Source organism: Colletes gigas, unplaced genomic scaffold (genome assembly GCF_013123115.1).
Source record: "Colletes gigas isolate AHSC1104 unplaced genomic scaffold, ASM1312311v1 Colletes_gigas_Sc00003, whole genome shotgun sequence".
Taxonomy (NCBI): Eukaryota; Metazoa; Arthropoda; class Insecta; order Hymenoptera; family Colletidae; genus Colletes; species Colletes gigas.
In genome coordinates, this window is record NW_025106632.1 from 297,925 (window position 1) to 321,186 (window position 23,262).

The following is a 23,262-nucleotide window of genomic DNA, read 5'->3' on the forward strand; positions in this document are numbered from 1 at the left end:
TTGTTTCACAGACGCAAAGACGTAAAGACGTATTTCGAAACTTTCTTATTAACGCGAATTTCCTGTTTAGACGAATGCAGTTTCAAGCAAGGAGTCTCCATCTTTCATAAAAATCGCACTTTTCAGTTGCGTTTCACATTAAAAGTGTTTACGTAAAATGTGTCTGACCAAATTGATAATTAAATAATCTCATACGAACGTTCGTTTAATTTTAATTTTATTCAATAAATTTTGTTAAACGATCAACACTGTTTAGGAATAGTATTTGGGTGTGATATTATAAACGATTCTCGCGCTTGAACAACCATTCCTCTTTTATGTTTTGAATACAATTTAATTGTGTAAATTTCATCGTTAGAAAATCAGTAATATTTTTTTTTTTCTCAAGTTTAAAGTATTGTCTGTCGGATAACAAAAATTTCCGCTTCTGTGTAATACAGTTTTAAAACGAACCCGGAGACTTAAGTTCCTCGAGTGTTGTTTTCGAATGAAATTTTTAATTAAACGAAAAAGATGAGATAGAGAAATGAAATATGGAAAAGTAGTGAAATCGACATTGGAGAAGTACATGGACATGCTTCATGAATGAAACGTGCTATCTCTGTTTCCCGAAGAAGGCACGGTGTTTCCTTCCTATCGGGATGAATTGAACGACGTCGTCAGGAAAGTAATTGCATTCGATCAGCTAATTGCGTCGCGATAAAACGCGTAAGTTAGCTGCTCCTGTTACGAGATAGGACCTGGGCATCGTGTCCTCGGTGAGTACCACCTTGTTCCATTATTCAAATTGAATCTCTTGTGGAATTGCCACGCAAACGCCGCAGCCCTCACGCGTCGAGATCAATTATACATATGTATATCCGCGGGATCGATCAATCGTTTTGCATTTCTCGCGATACTGTATTCAGAGGTTTAGGATGAACGGGGGGAAAAACGAGAATAAATTACGGAATATGTCAATAATTTTCATGTAAACGAAAATGTGACCGGATAGTCGAGAGTCCAGTGTAGTTGTTTTTCGTATTTTCCACCCTCTAGTCACCCTTGTCGTGCAAATCATTTCGTGTATGAAAATTTGAATCCAGTCCATCCCGAGATCCATGTTCGTTGTGCTCTCATTTTGGTGATTTACCAGTGCTACGCGATCGTTTCATTACAAAATGGCCATTTATCAACTTCACGTAACCGCTGCGTCGGACCCTTGCGTCGCTGCATTTTCACGTCACACTTTACGATGCAGTTAGTTGGCCAGCTAACTACAGCGATGTCTTAACTCGATAAATTTGTCTAACGACTAGGACTCTCGAGTGCCTGCACCTCCTGATATCCTTTAGATTTTATTGGCTATGAATAGGGACGTGAGCAACGAGTCCGTGGCAAAGTCGTTATCGAAGTTTATCGGTTATACCGTGAAAACGATGCTTTGCATTCACCACCGATCAAATAAATATCGATTATCGTTTAGTTATCAGCGTTTTTTAATCGTCTCGTTCGGCAAAACTACGCAGCTATTACAATTCTTTTAATTTCGATCGCGATTCGAAAAGTATTATTATAACATTTCATTCTATTCTACGATTTACGAAGCTTCGTACTAGATTACTCGAGTAAATAGAAGCAGTAAGGCTGAAATTTCATGAACAGTTTTATCGCTCAATGGTAACGAAGTTACAGACTTTATCGTAATGCAGTCTGGTGTACATATACTTGCAATATCATACAACGCCATTAAATATCTTCGTGGTAATAACGGGCACCCACACCTATCTTCATAAATCGAACACATAACTCTGCGTTCGATTTTATGATCGATGCTTTATTTTCACGGTGCTGCGCCGCGTGTAGGTATTTATGTACGAAAGCATCGAGGTGTTCTTTAGTACAACAAAAATCCCAGAGAGAATCAAGGGTAAGAATATGCGCATCGCGTGTAAAAATGAATCTACTATTTTTCGGAGCTTTTATTAACAGTAGATTTATTTTCCGAGTAAATTCGAGTATAAGGACACAAATAAAATTGTAACTTTCTGTCCCGGAGTGTAAAATTTTTAAATAATTCCGACTTAAATCTTGTATAGTCTATAGCAGCGGTTACCTTTAAGTTGTATAATTATTTGCATCTGTGAATACGTAGAAATTGTCCGAGCAAAAGGTTAAGCGTCTCGCATATTAGATTTTGATATTTTATTCGAACCGTTTTACTTAATATGCACTTACACGTAGCTTGTATACTTATGCTCCTGTGCAGGGTTCAGTGAATTCAAAATGGGTTATTCAGATTATAGACAAGAGTTACCTCTGTATCGTTCTTAGATCTGAACTTTGTTGCATGTGCCTCTTTATCATTAAACTGTAGCTTTGTATTTTAGAGATTTTAGCAATGAAAAATTACCGAATAAAGAATTTCGTGAGTAATTGAACGTTCGTATAGAAATGTTTTTTTCTTCCGCAAATAATTCTTGTCTTGGCTAAAAGATTGTACATATAGAAGTAATTACAAAAAATAATTTCATTCGAAAGGAGACAACGTTAGATCTGTAGTGAGTAGATTGCGACGTTAATGAGCAGCCACGTAGAACTGAATTACAAACTGTACAATATAGCGTATATGTATGTTTGTACGTGTCTTTAAATGAAATTAATGTTTTATACCGAAGATTATACAAAGTAATATCAAAGTCTTACAATGAAATTTCATACGAGATAGAATTATTAACTTAAGTAACGATTCAGATTAATCTTGAAAGACCAAGTTCATTTTTCCAAGTGCCAACCGATCGTTGTGATATATGTAGTATACTTTATATTCTATTGTAAACGATTATGGTTTGAAGAGTGTGTGTATAAAACCTGATGACCAAACACTCGGTTTCTTTCATACTCTTTTAATCCATATCCATAATCAATTAAGCTTTGATTAAATTTCAATTATTTACCGATTGTCAAGTGAATTTTAGTTAATCTCCAATCAAATTTTTGTTCTCGATACGTGATTGGGGTTCCGGTTGAGTTTGCGTCCGGACACCACAGAATCCAAACAGTTTTGCTCTTTTGTCAGTATTTGATCGTGCTCGAAAGCTAGAGTAGATCGATTATCTTAATCGAAGCACTTATTATAAAGATTGTCATCAAAGTACCAGGAATAAAAAGTTCTATACTGGGGAGGAAATTAACAGTGGCTTTATGCGATACCGAGTGCTCGTATCTTTGCGAAACTGCATCTTGAACTGTAGTATCGATTTCCACTATTTCTTTTGCTATTTTAAGCTGGCATGCGCCGAATAAAATGCTCTTCAATCAGTCTTTAGTAAAATTTCTAAGGATGCTATCGTCTTGGATCTTTCGCAAACTTCGTTGCAACTACTGGAATACGCTTCTTAACATCGCATTTCAATTCACGTGAAATATACATACATATGTATACACGACGTTGCTCGAGCCGATCGAGAAAGTGCTTTCTTACTCGGGAGTAATACATATGTACATACATATGTACATATATCAGGTTGATTCGTAAATTGTATCCTTTGACCAATAACATAGAGATCAACCAACATTGGCACCAATCGTTTTTAAATCAATTAAAAAAATATTTAGTAAAATCTCAGCAATTTCAAACACACAGATCGATACTCGTATATTTATATATTGCAAGCTGCATTTCATATAAATGTATTACTTACATTTCTAAAATTATCGAGTATCCGCACCTAATGTTTTACATATAGCAACAGGTACTTGCACTATGTAATATATCAGCCAACAGAAGCGTGTTAACACTCCATACTCCACGTTGTTTATGAAGTCACATATTTACTATCTACATTTTACTACATGTTCTTCGATCGTCATTTCCAAATAAAATACAAACATATTTTTCACCCAACAGCCTAGTGGAATGCTAAAGTCTAGACGGTAAACTTTGTTGTAACAATAGGAGCGTACTTATCATCGATGATAGTGCATCTCTCGAAACCAAATAGATTCGTGGTTTTAGCGTGGCATGGATGCATTCGATGAAAGCTGTGCGTGCGTCATGATACAGAGAACAGTCAGGTACATACTAGCACGGTTAATAGCCATGTTGAGAACATTATCGGGTGACCTTCGTTAACCTCTCTTCCGCCTTCGTTCCTAGCATGAAACTCTGTCGAAATAAACGCGATTCCCATCTATCGACCTAATTTCGAGGGGTCTCTCGAACTTGTCGATCTCGCTCATCGATACGAGCAATTTGCTGCGTGAACTTGCGGGAACTCTGCACTCCAGTAATTAATATTCTTTTAACGAAGGGGGGATTTCGATTAGGAACGCTAGAGAAATCACTATTATCTACTGAATTTCTTGAAAGCATGTATCCCTTAAAACTCCACTTGCATACGACCCAGTAGAAAAAAACTAGTGGTCGATTGAACTTGTGAAATCGGTACAGCTACCAAACGTGGAAAATTCTTTTCTCCCTTACACGATGTACAAGCTAGCTGTTATTAACAATTTTCACGAAAAATAACTTTTCTATCGTGGGTAATACCGATTGCCAGGTTTCACCGCGAGGAGGTTGCTGCGAGTGGAGACCCGAAGAGAGATAGGTTCCAATTATTCCATCGATCTCTCTTTCACATTCTTAGATTACTAAACTTGGGAGACGGAAGGAATCAAAGTTCCTTCGATCTTCTAGTTTAGTTATGCCAAGCAATTATTTCGTTAAAAAGGATGAAGTTAAATCGAGGGAGACGAACGCGACGCGGAACCGTGCAGCGGATCTTGGGATCGAACCTTACTGGCCCTTGCTAACTCGATCTCTATAGGAAAACGGATGCTGCAACCCTGAATCTCATGGTATAGAAGTTCAACGTGTATATCGTTCAAAACAAGGGAATAAAAGAATAAATGTTAATTACTATCGTGATTGTAATATTATTTATATGTATACATATTTTAAATGTTGTTGGTTCATATAAATAACTTTTTACCGAGTTTCATAGTAAAAGATAATTACGTAGGTAAAGGTTTATATAACAAGGAAAGTAATAATTGTTTATCGGATATACATATATAATATAACGTTTGTTTAATTTTAATAATCGGTCATATTTTTCACGCATGATTACGTTTTGATCGTAAGAATATCGTTGATCACGATTCGGAACAAAAATTTATCGATTACCTTGAGTCGTCGTCTATGGTATTGTAGTATTCTATTGACAATGATATAGATATTTGTTGCGTCACAAATCGATCGGATGTTTAGTAACCTGGTATCTGGCACGTCTGTTGCAGCAGCTTTTCTTATTAAGCGAATCTCTCGTGTCTCCTTTTGATTCGAGCTATTTCAAGATAGAATTCCGTCGACGTTTTTACCGCAACTAATAACAACATAATTTTAATAATGAAACTTTCTAGAATTGCCATTTTGGAAACAAATGAGACTGCATAATATTATAGAGAAACTGTGAACTTAAAAATATTTTACAACCACCGAATTAATGTATCAAATAATTCGATTGAAAAGCAAATACTACCGTCCGGTTTGTCGTATTGCGCGGATTAAACGTTTGTTTCATCGTTTTGCGTTCGTTTCGCTTCGTCGACCGGTTTTCAGCAAAACTTTTAAGTACGCCCGGCCTCGTGGTGTTTCATAACAACTTCCAAAAGTATCTGAAAATTCAACTTCTCGGCGGAATTATTTGTAAGCCCGACGAGCGGTCCGCGAAGCCGATCTGCGTCATTATGATTTATTTTTATTCCACGGTTATGAAAGACGCTTCGATGGTCGGAACATGATCTCTCTGAGGGCAAATAAAGGATATATGTATGTATACATATATGGGTTTTCCACGTATTATCACGGTCCTTCGTTTTTCTTTCGTCTGCGCGACCAAATGCTTCCCGGCGCGGTCAAGAATTTTTTGAGGGAAACAGTGAACTTGGAGTTTCCGGTTCGGTTCGTTCTGATTCAATACCAAGCGACTGCACATTGAACAATCCTATCAAAACCAGGGTATCGATTAAAGGTGTACCTACCGTACTGTAAAGAAAAGTTTTGGTAGCCAAATTCAACGACCACTTTTGACTATCCCACGCGAAGGTGGGCCCCCTTCGACTGGAATTGATTGTCTTCGAGGGAAGTATATTTTCGTTGGCAAGTGCTAATCCGTCCGATCTTTACGCCTCCGCGAGCAGAGAGAAAACGTTTCCCGCGGGACACGAGGAAATTCCTCCAACCATTTTATATTCGTTGTTGTCGATAAATAGGGTGTACATAAATGAACTCAGCGATACTTACGTCGGGTCTAATCAATTCAATCGATCGAACAATATATTTACGACTATGCAGTACAGATATTAGGAACTTTTTACAGAAACAGGATGATAAAAACAAGTACATATGTATACTCGTCGAATTTTATACTAATACGATATAATATCCATATTATGGGCACATTATTATTAATTTCTCATAATTGAGTCAAATTATTCTTAATTGGTTTAATATGCAAGCTTTGAAAGCAGAATAATCGAATGATCGGCACTCGTATTAACGTTCCGTTTGTCCTGGAATCGAGATGTTTTAGTTGTTTTTAATTAAGATATATTTTCAGTATTGAATTCATAAACACAAATGTTCACCGAGATCACATTTTATTACAAACATCTACTCGTTTCCGACCTACCACGTCGCTCTCTTCGCGCTGAGAATTCAACTTTATTAAAGTTCGCGTGAAGTTTGCACTTTAAAATCTCGTACACGTCCCGAAAGGAACGCGGTTGCCAGTTATGTATACACTTCGTAGGATGTTATATGTATGCTTTTTCTGGCCGCTGCTACGGCCGACACGACACAGTTTGTAAGGTATTATTTGAACATCACGATACCCGAGTATTATACCGCCTGATGATCGGTTAGAGAAAAATATCACGAATTCATAAAACCACGGTTACACCTGTCGCGTTTTAGTACACGAAATATTCGCTTGCTTTTTAAGTAAGATGAAAACACGACAGCTTTTTAACAAAACAATTTCATCGACCGATATAATCATCGTTCAAGTCGAAATATTTTTGACAAAGTATTATAAAGGTGTGTGCTGATTCACTGGCTTCCTAAAGGTATCAAAACTGCGAACAATTGAACCCTGGTTAATTGAGATTCCACTGTATTCGTTTTGAGTAGTAGAACATTAGATTGATCGGACATCTTATAAAATCTTAAATTTGGTATATGTATAATATCTCGAATCATGTCGCTGCAAATAAGCAATATATTTTCAATTATAGATAAGTGAATGATTGTGTTGAGTAGAAGCTGTTGAAGCAAATAAATGGCTTCGTAGGGGGTTTATATTTGCAGGAAAAGTTTATCCGTAGCGAGAAGTCGATTATAAAGTTTCTAATAGCCACTTCGGAGAAGATTCTATGTGGTGATACGAATTGTTGCAGTAAATATCTTTGCTTCTCAGGAACTATCAGTCGAACTGAATGATATAAAGATCGCGATGTGTCGATGGTGCTTTCGAAGTGATATAAAACGTGATACACGTGTGTGGAATATCTTCTACGTAGCGGACACTTTAATTTAAACATATTTTATTTCTTGAACGTTTTACATAGAAATGTACGTATATGTACATTGTTAAGGGAACCTCTGTTTTATTTAACAAAATTTCAAATTTGTTCCAGGCATTCGTTCCGATTAAAGGATCACTTAGTCTTTGTAGCAATAATTGATTGGTCAAATGGGGTTTAATTTTCGAAACTGAACCATATAAACGTACAGACTTGATCGATGAGAATAAAATTCAATTAAACACAAAATGAATTATGTGAAATTGTTTCAGTAGACGTTAATCAAATAGCATTTAAATGTTATAAATAATAAATAATATAGTTTGAAAATATGCTAGAATTGCAGATAACGTTCTAACAGACTATTACCATGTTATTAACTTAATAAAGCGTTTAATAAAGAAAGTGATCATAATTTTAATCATGTTGCGGATAGAGTAGAATAAGTAGAATAAATTATTCGGTATGTATATCGATTGTGGAAACGATTTGAAAATATTTATAGCAGAAATTTTGCCGATCGATTGGGCATTTGACTTTTAGCAGATAGTCCGATGCAAGTAAAATTAATTTGAATGTTGGAAAGCGTGTTTCGAGGCTGGTTGCTGTTTTCATTGCTCGCGCTGTTTGCTTTTCCCTCGATTCGATTTACGACACTCGAGTTATGTTGACAATATACATACGTTGAGATTGAAAACGCTTGGAAAACGAATGAATGGATACACCCATTTAGACAACAGAAAGCAACAGTGAAATATGCCACGGGAGATTTTAACTCGAACGTGAATAATGTTTGTTAGAAACAATAGGGGGTATGAATATTTTCGAAACAATCCATCGATGATATAATGTTCCTTTCGATAGTTTGTGATGTATCAAAACGTGTTCAGTTAAAATTGCTACCGTGAAAAACGGATGATATACATATAATGAAATGTGTCGCTATTATTTTTAGTTCGATACGTGAAACGTGAAAGAATGTAGTTTCAAAGTGAAAATATTATTACCGGTTGCCATAAAACAAAGTTGGACACAGGACAATAATTGAACATTCTATCAATTAACAAATTATATTAGTCAATTATTTTCGTCAGAGTATGGAAAGACTAATGAAATGATGATAATTATGCAAATAATAGAATTTTCAGAACATACGTGAAAATACTTTAATACACGTAATTAAAAGAGATTAAATCATAATTATTTAGTAGTTACACGCTATGTCTGACATTGTTATGCGAACGATATTTGTAGAAAAATGGAGGTTGATTGAATTTCCACGTAGTGAAACGAGGTAATTCAGTCCATATTCACATAGCAGAGGTAAAAATACTATACGGCTTATCGCAGACCAAAGATCAATTACCTCGTGGTTGAAATATCGTAATAAAATGTTTCCACGATTGTGTCAGGAATTTCGAAAATACCAACATCTCCAAACACACGATACACGATACAAACAGATAATTTCGATACGCTGACTGTCATTGAAAAATGTTCGTTCCTGTTATTCTGTCGCAACCTGTAAAAATACGATATCCGGTCAAGTATTTCTATTGTGATATCGAGCGTGGCGCAGCAAAGTAAAACGAATTTCTAAGAAATTATAATTTCACGAAGCTGTCGGCGGTAATGTATTATTGAATTACGATAGAAATATTTCACGATCGAGATAAAATCGAAAATCGAACGCAACGGTGGTTGAATTTAGTAACCTCGAGCTGGCAAAATGCATCTCGAGGTTGTTTGCGACGCAATAAATCCGCGAATTACACCGTTGACGTCGTTCTGTAGCAACTGAAATAATAACGCGCATTGGTTGAATGTTTTATCCGACTGATAGATAAACATTGACTTCCGCATCTATGTTCCCTGAGATTTACGTACTCGATCCATACCTCTGATTTTCTTTTATTCTCTATTTTATATTATTCGTCGATCGACGAGGCGGTGTAGATTTCATTGGAAGCTTTCCCGAACATTGTTTGTTTTGCACGTACAGTGAAAATAGACTGAAAATTCCGATATTACCTACTCTTTGTCAAACCCGAATATTAAAAGGATGAAACATGACCGGTGGCAACTAAACACGCGATGTAGAAAATGTCAGCCGTACACGCTGCACGCGTCCATTCGATGATATAACTATACGCAAGTGATATGTACAACGGACAATTCGAAATGGTCATTATGCGGAGGCAAATATTTGTTAACGATGTATAGTAATATACACACGTGCTCCCAGGAGCACCATAGTCTTCTATCACAAGCTATTTCGTAAACGCAAATCAATTTGTGTTAGGAATCGTACGTTCCTCACCCACTAACACAACCCGTTCGACCAACCACGATTTAATTACGTCCTGTCCTCCACTGGAGTCTCCTCACCAACCACTTCTGCTGATATGAATCTAATTTTACAGATTCACACGCACACCGGGTAAGTCAGGCTCTCTTCAGAAAACAAATTCAAGCGGAACCGATGTAATTTATCGAGTGGTCGGAAAAAACAAAACTTTCAATCGCTTATAACTGAAATTTGTAACCAAAAACATTGCAAGTCGCGAAAATAACGTTATCCTACAATGTTTTTTTTATTGTGGTTATAACAGTTAGGGTATTTGCTAAGGGCCGTTCTATTATCGAACAAAATCCAAACTTCTTAGCCAACTCCGCCTTTGTTTCTTTTATAGTTGCTGTTAATTCACTCGTTCGATTAAATTACTTTGGTGCAACGTTGGCCCTATATGTTTCGCCTGAATGGTTCAAGTTTAATGCGATCCGATATTGCACACGCACGAAACTTGCCATGCTCGTCGAAAAGGAGCTGGTCCATAAAGAGCTTTCCGTGTGAAAGGGTCGTGAGAAGTAAAGACGGGAAGGCGGTTTCTTCTTTCATCATTCTGTAGGTAATCGATGATCCTCTTTGAAATTTACACACTATATATATATATATATATATATCGTTCGAAAGTTTGGAAGCTGTCGAGTATTGTAAAATCACGTTGCAGATATTTTTTCTGTTTAAAAGAAAAAAATGACAGAATATAACGCATTAAAATTCGACAATATGTGATGTAAAAAAATTCGTTAAAACATGCGATAAAATTTTTCTTACATGCGGTTATTTTCGATCTATTTTCGAAGGAATACCGCGATGTATGCCAAACTTTTGGACGATAGTGATCCGAACGGAGGAATTAGAAGCGTCCAAGTATTTACAGACGTTTCAATGCATCGAAACGTACACTTCCCGTTTTTTGAAGGATACGTCGGGGGTATTTCTGTTATATGTATAAACGAACAGTCGTGATCTATGTATATCCACGGTATGGAAATGCGGGGAATAACATGTGGGTAACTGCGTTGGAACAAATGGAATTGTTTGGGGCGTTTAATTCTGCGGAGGAAAATCTGGGAGTAATTGTTGCTCCGTTGAGTGCGCAATCAGGCAAGAAGATAACAGTTTAGATTTGCGAATACTCGTTAATTGTAACTCGAATAATGTTTATATAGGGATTTTCAATAATAGCGATTTCCAAATGTGTGTGTACTATGTAATATCAAGTTTAAGTAAACCATACAAAATTTACCACGATCGATAAACATTAAATTGGAGGCTCGTGTTTAACCGCTACGAGAATTATAACTAGGACGATAAAATCAGAACAGATACAGAAATTTGACCAGAGAATTATAATTTTTGAAACACGAATAAGTATGTAGTTACAACCCTTTCTTTTATGAATTTATTCCGCAATAATTTCGTTTTTATTAGGCAACAGCACGCAAAGTATTTTTAGCAAAATTTTTTCAAGAAACGAACATTCCCGAACGCATATTTGTCGGAACTTTTTTCACTCGAAGCTATAAACAATTGATTGCATACTAAATAGAAAGTTTAGAAATGTTATGATCAATGGGTCCGAGGCTGGACCCAAGCGACTACGCTTTTGTAAAACTAATGTCCTTATGAAGAATAACTATTTATGGAAAAAAAAGATGCCGAAATTGGGATGTGTGCAAGCATCCTATCATATCAGTTAAAGCGTGAGCGTGTATTCCCTTTAATCGGGTTCCATAATAAATTTTAGCGTGCGGGATCCAGAACTGCTGATTACGTCACTGCGAACCGCGCGGCTAATTCATTAACGAAAGCGAATCGCGAACTTGCACGGCACGAGTGTGAACGTTCAGTCAGTCACTGCATATTTATAGTTGCCGCTCTGAGACGTGCACGAACGTACCATTTATGCTTTTTAATTACAACGATTGTTCCGAATCATTCTTTCGAGGTGTTAAAGGGTCAGTCAAACCTAACATTTTGTTTTTATTCGCATTCACCCTTAAATTACGGTAGAGACTATAGTATAGTTTCGAAGCGGTGCAACGCAATTAATGGAATTAATGCGTTGTCGCGTGCGTAGATATTGTTTAATAAACGCTGTTAAAATTTAATCGCGGAAGTAAATTAAATTTTAATGATGGCATTGATATTGCATGGCGGATATTATGCATCATCGAGTACATACAGGGGTATTGAATCTATTGCAAATCGTAAAGCCTTCCGATTTACGAGTCCTATTTGCTAAAATATGTGACGCTTTCACAGTGTCGTTCCAATAATCAGAACCCTAGTTATGTATGCGTCGTGGCCTCACGACAAATTCAATAATTCTTCTGTAACTACTTTTGGAACTTCCTCTTGCTTTACTCGATCCATGGACCCGATGAAATTTATTCAAAGATTAGAAAAAAGGTCGTTAGAACCAGTGGCCAGTAGCTCACCGAATCATAATACTGGAAATGGAGCTGTTCGTGCTGTGCCAAGTTCTTTTTGTTTATGGGAAACGTTTAAACGCGGTTGATTTTTATTCACGGTTACTTGTTTTTCGGTATGTTTCTACAGATTTCTTTTCCATTTCTGCTGATTACCTTATCCGTTTCATTATAACACTTTTGATTGCTAAATATGTAGTTGGAATAATTCATCCTGAAATTGAGATAACCAATTTTATTTGGTCGAAACAAATATTATTTGATGTCAAGAGACCGATAAAATATTTCCAGTAGAACAGTTTACTTTCCTTTCTGGGTCACTTCAAGATTTGATTGTCGAATATTTTGCAATTAGTTTAACAGTAAAGTAGAGTTGGGAATATATTTTATTGGATTTTATGAGTGTCATTAAAAAGCGATTTTAATAATTAAATTTTTTCAAGAGATCTTGCCAATAAACACTTGGCCTTCTTTTCGCACATTTTCAGAGTACATATTTAACAATTTTATTTAAGATTTTAACCATATAAAGTGCGAAAAACCTCATAAAAGTGGTCTAATTTCCAAACGATCATAATTCCGAGCTCATAGACACCAAAAAAAAAGTCTTAAACATTTCCGTAGAGGAAATCAACAGGGGTTAGGTGCCTAAATTTTTCGGCGAAATTGAAAAATTTCAAATCACTCTGGAAAAATCATTTTCGATTGCAGGGGCCAATTACAATCATTGTTGGTGAATAGGCACAACCTCGAAATCCTAATCATTTTCGAGAAAAAAATTCCTCACCGAAAATATACATATGTATAATTTCAGGCCAAAAATGTAACTCGAAAATTTCGCGCGTATCTTTAAAACGTCATAACTTCGAGTATTGTGGAAATTCTAACAATGTTGGAAAAGTTGTTCTTTAATAAATGTTCTCGTTAAATGTAGGAGCTTTGTTTTGTTTCAAATGTTCGACACTGTCTTGTAAATTCAATAAACAGTCGAATGAAAAATTATTTTCGTTTCTCATTAGTTTCGTATTAAGCAGATAACGTGTCTGGTACGGCAAAAATACTGGAATATTTATAAGAATTAGCTAATTTGAAAACCACAGATCAGAATCGATCGCCAAATAAATTTGAACTCGACAGGTTTCCGATCCTTCAAAATCGGGCAAACGAATGGTTGAAATCGCAAATCTCGCAAGCCTACGCATGCTTCTCGAGGGATTGATTTCCTGGCGCAGCTGTTGTCGTAAATCTATTTTAACATACACACTCTTGACGTTTATCGGCAAAATAGATGCGCGAGCTTCTTTTTACTTTGAATCTCCCTTTCGACGCTCTCGTTTTCGAAGATGTTGTTTACATCGTACAGTTCGCGACGGAAAATAGTGCACACCATGTTTTCAAATTAATTTTTCTTGCAACCGTAATGTATTCGAACAGTATAGTATAGAGATTCGATATCGTTTACCGAACACGATACGAGACGTTTCTTTCTTTAAAAAAAATAAATAAAAGTTACGATCGAGACCTGTAAATTAGATCCGATAAGGTATTAATTTCTTTTTGGTTGTACGGTGTAAAGAATTTTTTAAATTAATTGTCCGAGGCCATTGCTCTTCATCGTAACAGTTTTTTTAACGTATTTATGTTATCTAGGTAGCTAATTCAAAATTATTGCTTCTTTTATTATCGTACAAAAGTACAACATTAAATATGTTTTTTTCCATGGCAATTTATCCAACATACTTTTGTATTTGTTCGTCCATTAATTCTGTGTGACCAACAGTGTCTATTTGTTCCGATACAAATTTAAATTTAGTCTTTGCCTCATATTGTACAACTCTGCCCTACATCCTGACGCGTCCACCACCTACTCGCAGTCGATACATTCAATGGAAAAGTAATGGAGAAACGTTATTTTTATGAATGTCAGGAGGAGTAGTTTACGAAGAGTAAAATGACAAACGTAAAATTAATCTACGAGCAAATCTTTAAGTAAGCTGGACAAATTATTAGAGAAAAATTCACGTTTTCGATAGAAGATGTATTTTTGCAAAAAATCGGTGTTGGTATTGTCTGAATTTGTACAAATTGGTTCACTGATTTACGTCACGTGTAAAAATAATTCGAAACTGCGACGCGCACTGTATTTTTTGTAAAAATTGCGTACAATGCTTTTTGTTGGCCGCTAGGTTCCTTTATTTTCGCGCGAAAATATTACTCCGAGTGAATAATCGTTGTTATCGTTTCGAGAAAAACCGATAGACCGCGCAGAAAAATGTTATAAGTTGGTTCTTGACACCGAATACGAAACATTATATTTCATCGTGTTAAAGTTATCGATGACGAAAGAGAAAAAGAGAGAAACATATCGAGTGGCGACCGGTATCGGTTTTGGTGGAAAATTGAAACACAATGCGAAACATCGGTGGTATTCGTGTTTCAAAAAAATGTTTAGCCCGCCGACGCCAGGTTCTGTTTCAGTTATGCTGTTGATGAATGAGGCAGATTGGTATTGGAAACTTGTGCTCTGTGGTTAATTCGTCGGAAATTGGCACAGAGCCAGATACTGCGTATAAGACCGCAACGCTTCTGTCGAAACTGTTTCGCGCTAAATCGAAGATCGTAGAACGTTCCTGGATGCGTTATAGCAATCGTACAGCAGCTCGTCTTTCATCCATGAACGTTGACACGTGTTTCCTTTGGGAATTGGTACATAAGTCGAACGTTTGTTTCGACTTTATTCGCCGAAAAGAAAAGAAGAAAGTTTACATACGGTACAAAAGTACAAATAAGTGATATGCATCTGTTTTACAGCGCCGTGAATAATTATAAATTCAAAACGCTTATTCTGTTTTGGAAAATGTGGAATGAATATTCTTTCGTATAATGTTTCTTTTCCAAGATAATTGAACTTGAAAATTTGTCAGATATCCGAACGATTGAATACGGTTTGTCTGCCGCGTCTGTCCATTGCTCGCTATTTCTACTTGTTTCTGATGGCCAAGTGGTGCTCTACTCATTCTCAGACTCTATTGCTCGCTGTTTTGCGGTGTATGGTTACCATTTTCGATAACCGTATTTCGAATTAAACAAAATATTTTTCCCCAAATATTGATCGTGCTTTATTGTTTTTAAAGTTGGATCATTTTCGCGTCCGATCGTGTATATTTATACTTCTCTGGAACACTTTCATAACGGCGAATTGTAATTGCAAAAAATGTCACCATTACGCTTGAATAGAGTGGCGCGATCGACAGAGAACATTCAACTTGGTCAAGATCGACAGAATGATTTTGTTCAGAATCGTTTTAATAAACTGGAAATGAAGTGGATTTGCACGTAGACTGTGAAATAAATGTTAAAAAGTGTAATTCGATGTTTAGCAGTTTTCATTTTGTTTAAATTCAATGTTTTATCGGTCTTGGGATTGAGTGGCACTCAAATGGCTAAACGAGGAGATCGCTTAAAACTACAGATTTTTTACGAGAAGAGTATTTCAGGTGGGGCAACACAAAGTTCCATTAAATGGTAATTAAATTCCGTACCTCGTCTATGATTCCAACAAGTGTCATGCATATTCGTTAATGTCAGTAATGTGATTGTAATTGTGCCGACGTGACAATGTACATATGTTTTCGTAGCACCGAAAATGTTTAGCAGAGGGAAGAGGCCAATGCGAGCCAATAGAAGTATACATACATATGTATTATGTAAACTTTCCTTCTACTTTATGTTCGAAACAATAACGTTAGACGTTCAGTATGAAATATCTATCTTTTGCGATTAAATTGTTCGAATGGACGTTATTTTAACATGAATTAAGAAAAATATTAAAAGTTATTATTTTTATCGAGATGAATGATCACATTAGGTATCTTTTTTCGACCAATGGAAATGAATATACTCTTAAGGAGAGGTATAAAATAAATCAAGTACAACTGGTATTCACGAATCTCGGTGAAGGTAAAACTAAAAAAATAAATATTACGACTAGTTTTAAGTTACATGTATGGAGTCACAACATTAGTTTCCACCAATCTTCATAGAACGGTCTAGCAATTCAGTGCTGCACGTTCCAAGAGAATGAACAATAATAATCTCTCAGGACATTATAGAAGTGTTTCACGTAGCACCGAGTGTAAATATCCGAATGGCTTGCCTTTTTGCATCAGAAACAAAGAGCATGTATTTCAGGGTTAAAAGCGGATCGTCACCATCCGTCTGTCGACTGTCCGTTAAATTTCATGAGCACTCACGCTATGTGTTCGTCGGACAACTGATTGATCGTGTATTCTGTTCCTTTGTTATCTTATTGTGTTTGAAAAATTGTTCACATCGTTCAGCAGCGAGACTTAAAACATTGTATAATATTTATTTATAGTTCGCGTTAAAACGCTTTTCTAAGTTAGAAACAAAAATAGATAGGATGAACGCGTACATAAACTTTTCTTTATACGCCTGTGTGCCGAATACATCTTCGATGAAATCACATGTTATGAAACGTCAGTTTTCGAAAAATTTCATCTCAAGTGGAGTTTTTTACACGCATTGATCTGGCACTTACTATGTTAAATAAATCGTATTTCTTTTTATGAATCCTCCGCGTATAAAAAGTTTGAACGTAACGCTTTCGATAAATATACACTATGAGGAATAAAAAATGAATCCGTTTATTCCATGGTTTTATTGGATGTTTCGAACGTCTTGATAAATCGTAAGCTATATTTGAAAAGCTGTTCGGATGTTTCACCACCGTGGAACCTTATTAGGAAGATCGATTCTAAAATATCGCAAATACTTATCGTTGAACGTAATGTTCAATTACGAACGATTGATTCGACGAATAAATAACATCGTCGGTAGTAATGATTACTATAGAAGGAGGAATAAAAATAAACTGACTGTTCAAAGCCTCTTCTCTGACTGTGAATCAATCAAATGCAACTGCGTTTGCGCAATGATAATTTGTTTTTCTGTTTGGGAGACAGAGAACTTGAGCAGTAGTATGGTAGAAATAGCACGTCAGTAACCTTGAACAGTCAATTGATTTTGTTCCGTTTCATCAGGTGGACGTTGTTACGAACAAAGTCCTGAAGAGTGACAAATGAAACCAGCTTCCATCGATCTCCTTTCTCATAGTCCCTATTGTCGACAGCCTGAACTATTAAATTGGGTCTACTAAACTAACATGATAAATTGTCTCGCGTTAAACGTCCTGAACATGTATAAATACAAAAGTAAAAATGTAGTACAAAAAGTGATAAAATAACATTTACAGATATTTCTTACACGCATTAACGAGTTTATATGGTTTTTCTGTTACAGTTCCTGCTGCGATTTCAGTCATCACATCTTTCGTAGTTTCAATAACGATCGTTAACATGGACATGCAGACTGAGGTGAGTGACACTAGTCTACATATACATCAAACACTTGAACTTTATATTTAAAATTCGAAGAATTCGATCAAAGGGACAAGAAAGTTCAAATAAACGTGTTTGTGACAGTTTCAGAGATTAGCTTTCTAATTCGAAAAGTAGCTTGAAATCGATGTGCTCCGATATGACAGTAATAGAGCAACAGTTAATTAATAGGCGTGAAAATTTCTGTACGTAACATTATTGGTTGTCGTGGTTATGTATGAATTATGTGCACAGTGGACACAGCATTCGAGGCGTTAATTCACACCAAGTAATTAACACAATTTGTAAAGACATCGAGTTCGAGATACATTGTTATCGAAGCACCGATTATATGTATACGTACATAGATATATTGTAATTTTCGCTTTGGGGTAACGTTGCGATAAATTTTACCGTTGATTCTACGAGATATGATTGACAAAAAATGTAAAACATTCGAATTGAACGATCGTAACGAAAACTTCAATAGTTTAAAATATCTAAATATAATCTTTCAGTAGTAGAATTCTTAAAAATTCTACTCGTTCGTTGTACATTAGTTTTATTAATAAAAAGAATCTTACATTCGTCATAATTAAATTATCAGATCATCTGAAAATTAACGAGTGTATTATTGCAAATATTACTTTAAACGAAGGTATATGAATTTTTGTAAAGACTGTTTTTCAACCTTATGTAAAAAGAAATTTGCATTAGTTATGGGATGGCTTGGTACGGAAGCAATCGTTGAGTTCATCTTTGAGAAATAAATTCTGCCCTACGCTACGGTTCGAATGAAAATAATCTAGACGCGAGCAATCGTTTCAAGATCCACGAGAGGTAATGTTAACAAGCAAATTCGTCTTCATTCGTGATTCCCAGCGCCAAGTTTAAGTACATACAATAAATACAAGCTGGGCTATCAATCTCACGCTGCTTGCATCTTTCATGATCTCCGATCCGTTAAGATGATTTCATTTTCTATCTCGTAAACGCACGCGTATCTGTTGTATTTCGCGAGGCTGCACTTACAGATATTATATGCACTATATTCTCAAGGTAACGAAAGAGTGATCATTTTTTATAGTAAATATTCATGAATAAAGAACATTTTCAGCGCACACATTTTCAAAACAATTTTCCTCGAGCCATGATCGTATACCGTGCGTAAATTAAGGGTTGGTGTAGCTGGACGATGATCGATGTCGATCATCAACTGACATTAATGAGATTCACCGATTCTCTGTGTGTTCCATTAATTACGATGTCGTCGAATTATAGCCAGCCTTACTGCTCTGCAGTCTGCGAACATGGACACTGTCAGGAATGTCAGATCATTTGATACCGAAGAAATTTCTCATGGGCGATAATAATTGTATCCTTGTTGAAAAGTTACCAAAATTGTTGAAACGATAAAGCAAGAAAATTCTTAAGAAGTAAACTGCAAATTGCAAATGTTAATCAACAGTTTCGTTATTTAGAAATTGCAAAACATCTAAAAAGTCTTTCGATATCGGTCGAATATTTTAAATAATAATTGTGTAAACGAGAGATGAAATATATTTCTCTGTTTGTAACGCAAGTTCGATTCAAGGATACAATGAAGTAGAGACGGACTCTAGTTGTTGTTTAATTATTATTCGTTTGAATGAGTAAAACTAATTGTCACAAAGGAAATTCTATAGAAATTCCTACTCGCAGTAGTAAATACAGCACTTGTGCTTGTTTTTATTCCTGTTACTCCCTGTACTTGAAATAGATTATAACATATACAATTAGTATTTTAACATTTGTAATCGTACGACAGCTACATATAACTTAAAAATATTTTTAGAACCATACATTCTAATACGTATCTTGCGAAAATATTCTTAGTTTCATCTGTCCTCGTATCTTTGAAATAATCCAAGCACCATCTATTTTAACAGCAATCTATGAAAATACATGGAGCTTATTATTAGAGTATTTTCTGAGACTGACAGGAACAGATAGAACGTTGAATATTGTCTGAGGATGTTTATTTTGTTTCTCACCACTAATAGAGAAGTTCGAGCTTGTTATTATTAAGCTTAAAGTCTCAGAATTTTAAGAGGATCGTAATTTCACAGGATTATATCCACTCTGTTGCGTATAAATCGTGAGAATCTGAGAAAATTAGGACGATTATCAGAGCCAGAGATATTTTATAATTTCATTTGTTCCACTATCAGGTTTCCAATTAGCCATTTAATTTTCTAATAATATTCTGTAAACAAATATCCATTAGTTTGGAAACCGATCGTTAATTCTATTCCATTATCGATGAAAACGTTCGGATGACGGAATATCGCTTCACCTTGGCATTAAAACGTTTTCGTCGAAGATATGACTTTTATCGCACCCTAGAGCGTTTTCCCACTCGATAATCATTTCGTTACCCTTAATCGAGTTACGCTCGCAGACGCTGTCGGGCGAGAAATATAAAACATTTTATTTCCACTGCAATAAAGCGCAGAAAGAAATCGATCATCGACGAGATATACGTTCGTAGATTTTCCTCGATCGTCCACGGCTCCACGAGCAACAACAAAAAGCATTTGTCCCGCGTGTACCGTCGCGATTATCCTCGACGAGCATTAAAAACGAACGTTGTTTTTAGTACATATTTTACGCGCGGCGTTAATGAGCTGTTATTGACTTGTTTCTTTTACTTGACATCGACGTTCAATCGGTAACCGGAACACATAGGCGATTAAACTTAAAAAGAAGGAAAGACACGAGAGCATAAAGTAACCAAATGCAATTTTTCTCGGTAACGGTTGATTCTTCTATGCACGTATGTAACTATTTTCCGCGCTGTGTGCATCGCAAGAGCGAAATTTGTGCTTGATCGGCCACGATCCCACAGCATTTCACCATCTGGAAATTTTATTTAACCGCGACAGTGAGTTTAATGGCCAACAGAGGATTACTCTATAAATTATTCAGCTGTCGTATACGAGATTGTCCGGGAAGGAGACATATTTTTTGATCGTGGCGCAAAGACATATGTACATACATACATTTGTATACGCGCTGAGGATTCGAGGTCTAGGGAATACATACATCCGAAATGAAACGCGTCCATAAAAAGTAATTGAAAAATAGATAGATGTAAAGCAACTCAGATATTTTTCGATATATCGACCGACTAACGATTTTCTGAAACATTATCGCATTTTCAATATTTGCATTTCCACATACCTGGCATGTAATTATTTGCCCATTTGATTAATCGACCGAGTAGTCTTCGCGTCGGTCGTTTCTTGGCTTTCTGTCATGGTAATTTAATAGCGTGTGATTGTTTGGGCGAATACTAATATAACTTGATCGTGTAATTAATCATCTACAGAAGCAACGTATAGTTTGAAGCAGACCTACCGAACGTGAGCCGTTCGCGCAATTATAGCATTTTAAAGGGCTCTGTTCGCGGAATGCTGGTCTTTCCTTTAAATCAATCTCGACTTTGAATTAAAACTGTTCAAGATTACGGACGAACAAGTTATTTGCAAACTAATTTTCTTCGTTGCGATAGATATAACAAACTTTGTCTACGAGTAAATTAAAATAAAATTACAAACACGATGAAATTGTTGAACGACAATTTAGAAAATATTTCGCGGCAAGTTATCGGGTGACAATCATGCTCTGGCACTTTGGCGTTTTATTTAAGGAAAGAGAGTGGTAAACGTAAATCAGTTTTTGTCACAATAACTTCTTCTCCGGTCGTGCAATTTCCTCGGATCCGTGGACTTTCTGCACGATCGAGAGCAGTTCGTCGATCTATTAATAAAGTGCATCGTATCAAACGACGTATCAAGGACGGTAAGTAACGCAGATATTCCAGCTAGCTGTAACAATTTTAATATTTGCATTTTACACCTATTTGCATTACCTCGCCTATAATTATTTATGTGGTTGATTAATTGGCCGAACAGTCTTTGCGTTGTCACTTCTTTGCTTCCTATCGCGGTAATTTAATAGCGTATGATTGTCCGGGGCGAATACTAATAATTAATAACTTGATCGTGTAATTAATCATCTACGAAAGCAACGTATAGATTGAAATGTTCTAATCAACGTTCGCTGGCTCATTTCTACGATCTTCTTACTTTGCTCGATTTCTTTCCGAGGGGAAAACTGAAAGATGATGTTTACCGCGAACAACCATCCACCCCAGAGAATACGCAAGGGAGAATAATTGGGTCTTGTAGACGTACATTTCGTCGGCAATGAGCGAAAGAACACTTGAGAAAGTTCTACAGAACGTTTACATACTTGTACCAGTACTGTAGATAACTGTTGTAATTCAAATGGATATTATTATCATACATCATAGTATTTCTCTTAACTCTATGGATATTTAGGTAGCCTGCTTCTCGTAATTCACACTATTATATTATATTTCTGATTTTGATAATATCTGATTAAAAATAATCCGAGTGATATTATCCCATTCACTTTCATCGTCAGATTTTATCACTTGGAAGCGGGTATTACTTTAATCGAACTACTAGGGAGACACGGGTGTCCAGTTCGATCAATAGTGGAGGTTACGGGTACTTGGAACAATGGATAATGGATTGCTAGTGGAATTGCTAGGAGCTCGTGGGTCGCGGTGGCTATCTTAAACCGTGTGTCTCGTCTTAAAGTGTAAATTAGCGTGCATAGGGTCCGTGTTGCTCGAACAAACAGGCAAGCTTGCGTTCTTGACACGTAGAAATCATGTAGAATCATGCCTGACGTAATTCACAGTCAGAGAAGTGGACTCGAGTAACTAATTAAGTTTGATTCGATTACAGTTTGGTCAATATTCAAGTGGTATATTTAACTGGTATGATATTCTAAATTCAATCGATCTCAAAATGTTTAGGGATGGATTGCTTTTTAAGGCTGTAAGTGTATTTTATCGATGAGATCGAAGGCGTTCCTTAACGCGCGAAGGAGATTGCAGAGATACGGTAAATGCGAATTCATTCGTCGGGACTCTCTCGTTTTCAATGCGTCAGAATATGTATATTGAAAAAGATTTCACGCAATATGTAAGTACTGATCCGATGGCGAGCTTATTCGGAACGCTGATGCATTTGAATGCCCTCAAGAGACTTGGACGAATCATAAATTTTAGATGACCTCATAAGCGATGCTCGAGTGGATTCGGATCTCAGGATCGAATTGCATGCTTGGAGGTCGCGCAATTGGTCCAACATATTCCATTCGTTTAATATAGACACGTTCGTCTTGATAATACATATTCAGTTTCTGGATTTGAAGCAAGGCGAAGCACAATCGTGCAGGAATCACATACGACATTTAATGTAGATAAATGACAGGAATGATTCGTTCACATTATCCAATACTTTAAAGCAGATCAATTATTATAGATTTCGTACGTTATTCCGTATACTTTCAACAGCACAGAATGAAAGTAGTAACAGTTTTGTTTGTGTATTCGCAACTCTGTTTTTGCCTATTATCCTAAAAATTATTATCGTTTCTG

The 23,262-nt window shown here is 36.1% G+C and overlaps 1 protein-coding gene across 4 annotated transcripts in view; it reads left to right on the top strand.

Moving 5' to 3' along the window:
* LOC122404548 (calcitonin receptor-like) overlaps positions 1-23,262 on the top strand; it is a 160,254-nt gene that overhangs the window by 1,158 nt on the left and 135,834 nt on the right. For 2 of the 4 annotated variants that reach the window (XM_043408597.1, XM_043408595.1), the window contains exons 1-2: positions 661-758; positions 17,668-17,741. Coding sequence is in view for 2 of the 4 variants with exons in the window: in XM_043408595.1 (XP_043264530.1) it covers positions 17,724-17,741 (18 nt within the window). In the remaining 2 variants the exon portion in view is untranslated. Of the gene's footprint in view, positions 1-660; positions 759-17,667; positions 17,742-23,262 lie in introns of those variants that run through there. The other 2 variants (XM_043408596.1, XM_043408594.1) reach the window with 1 other exon arrangement.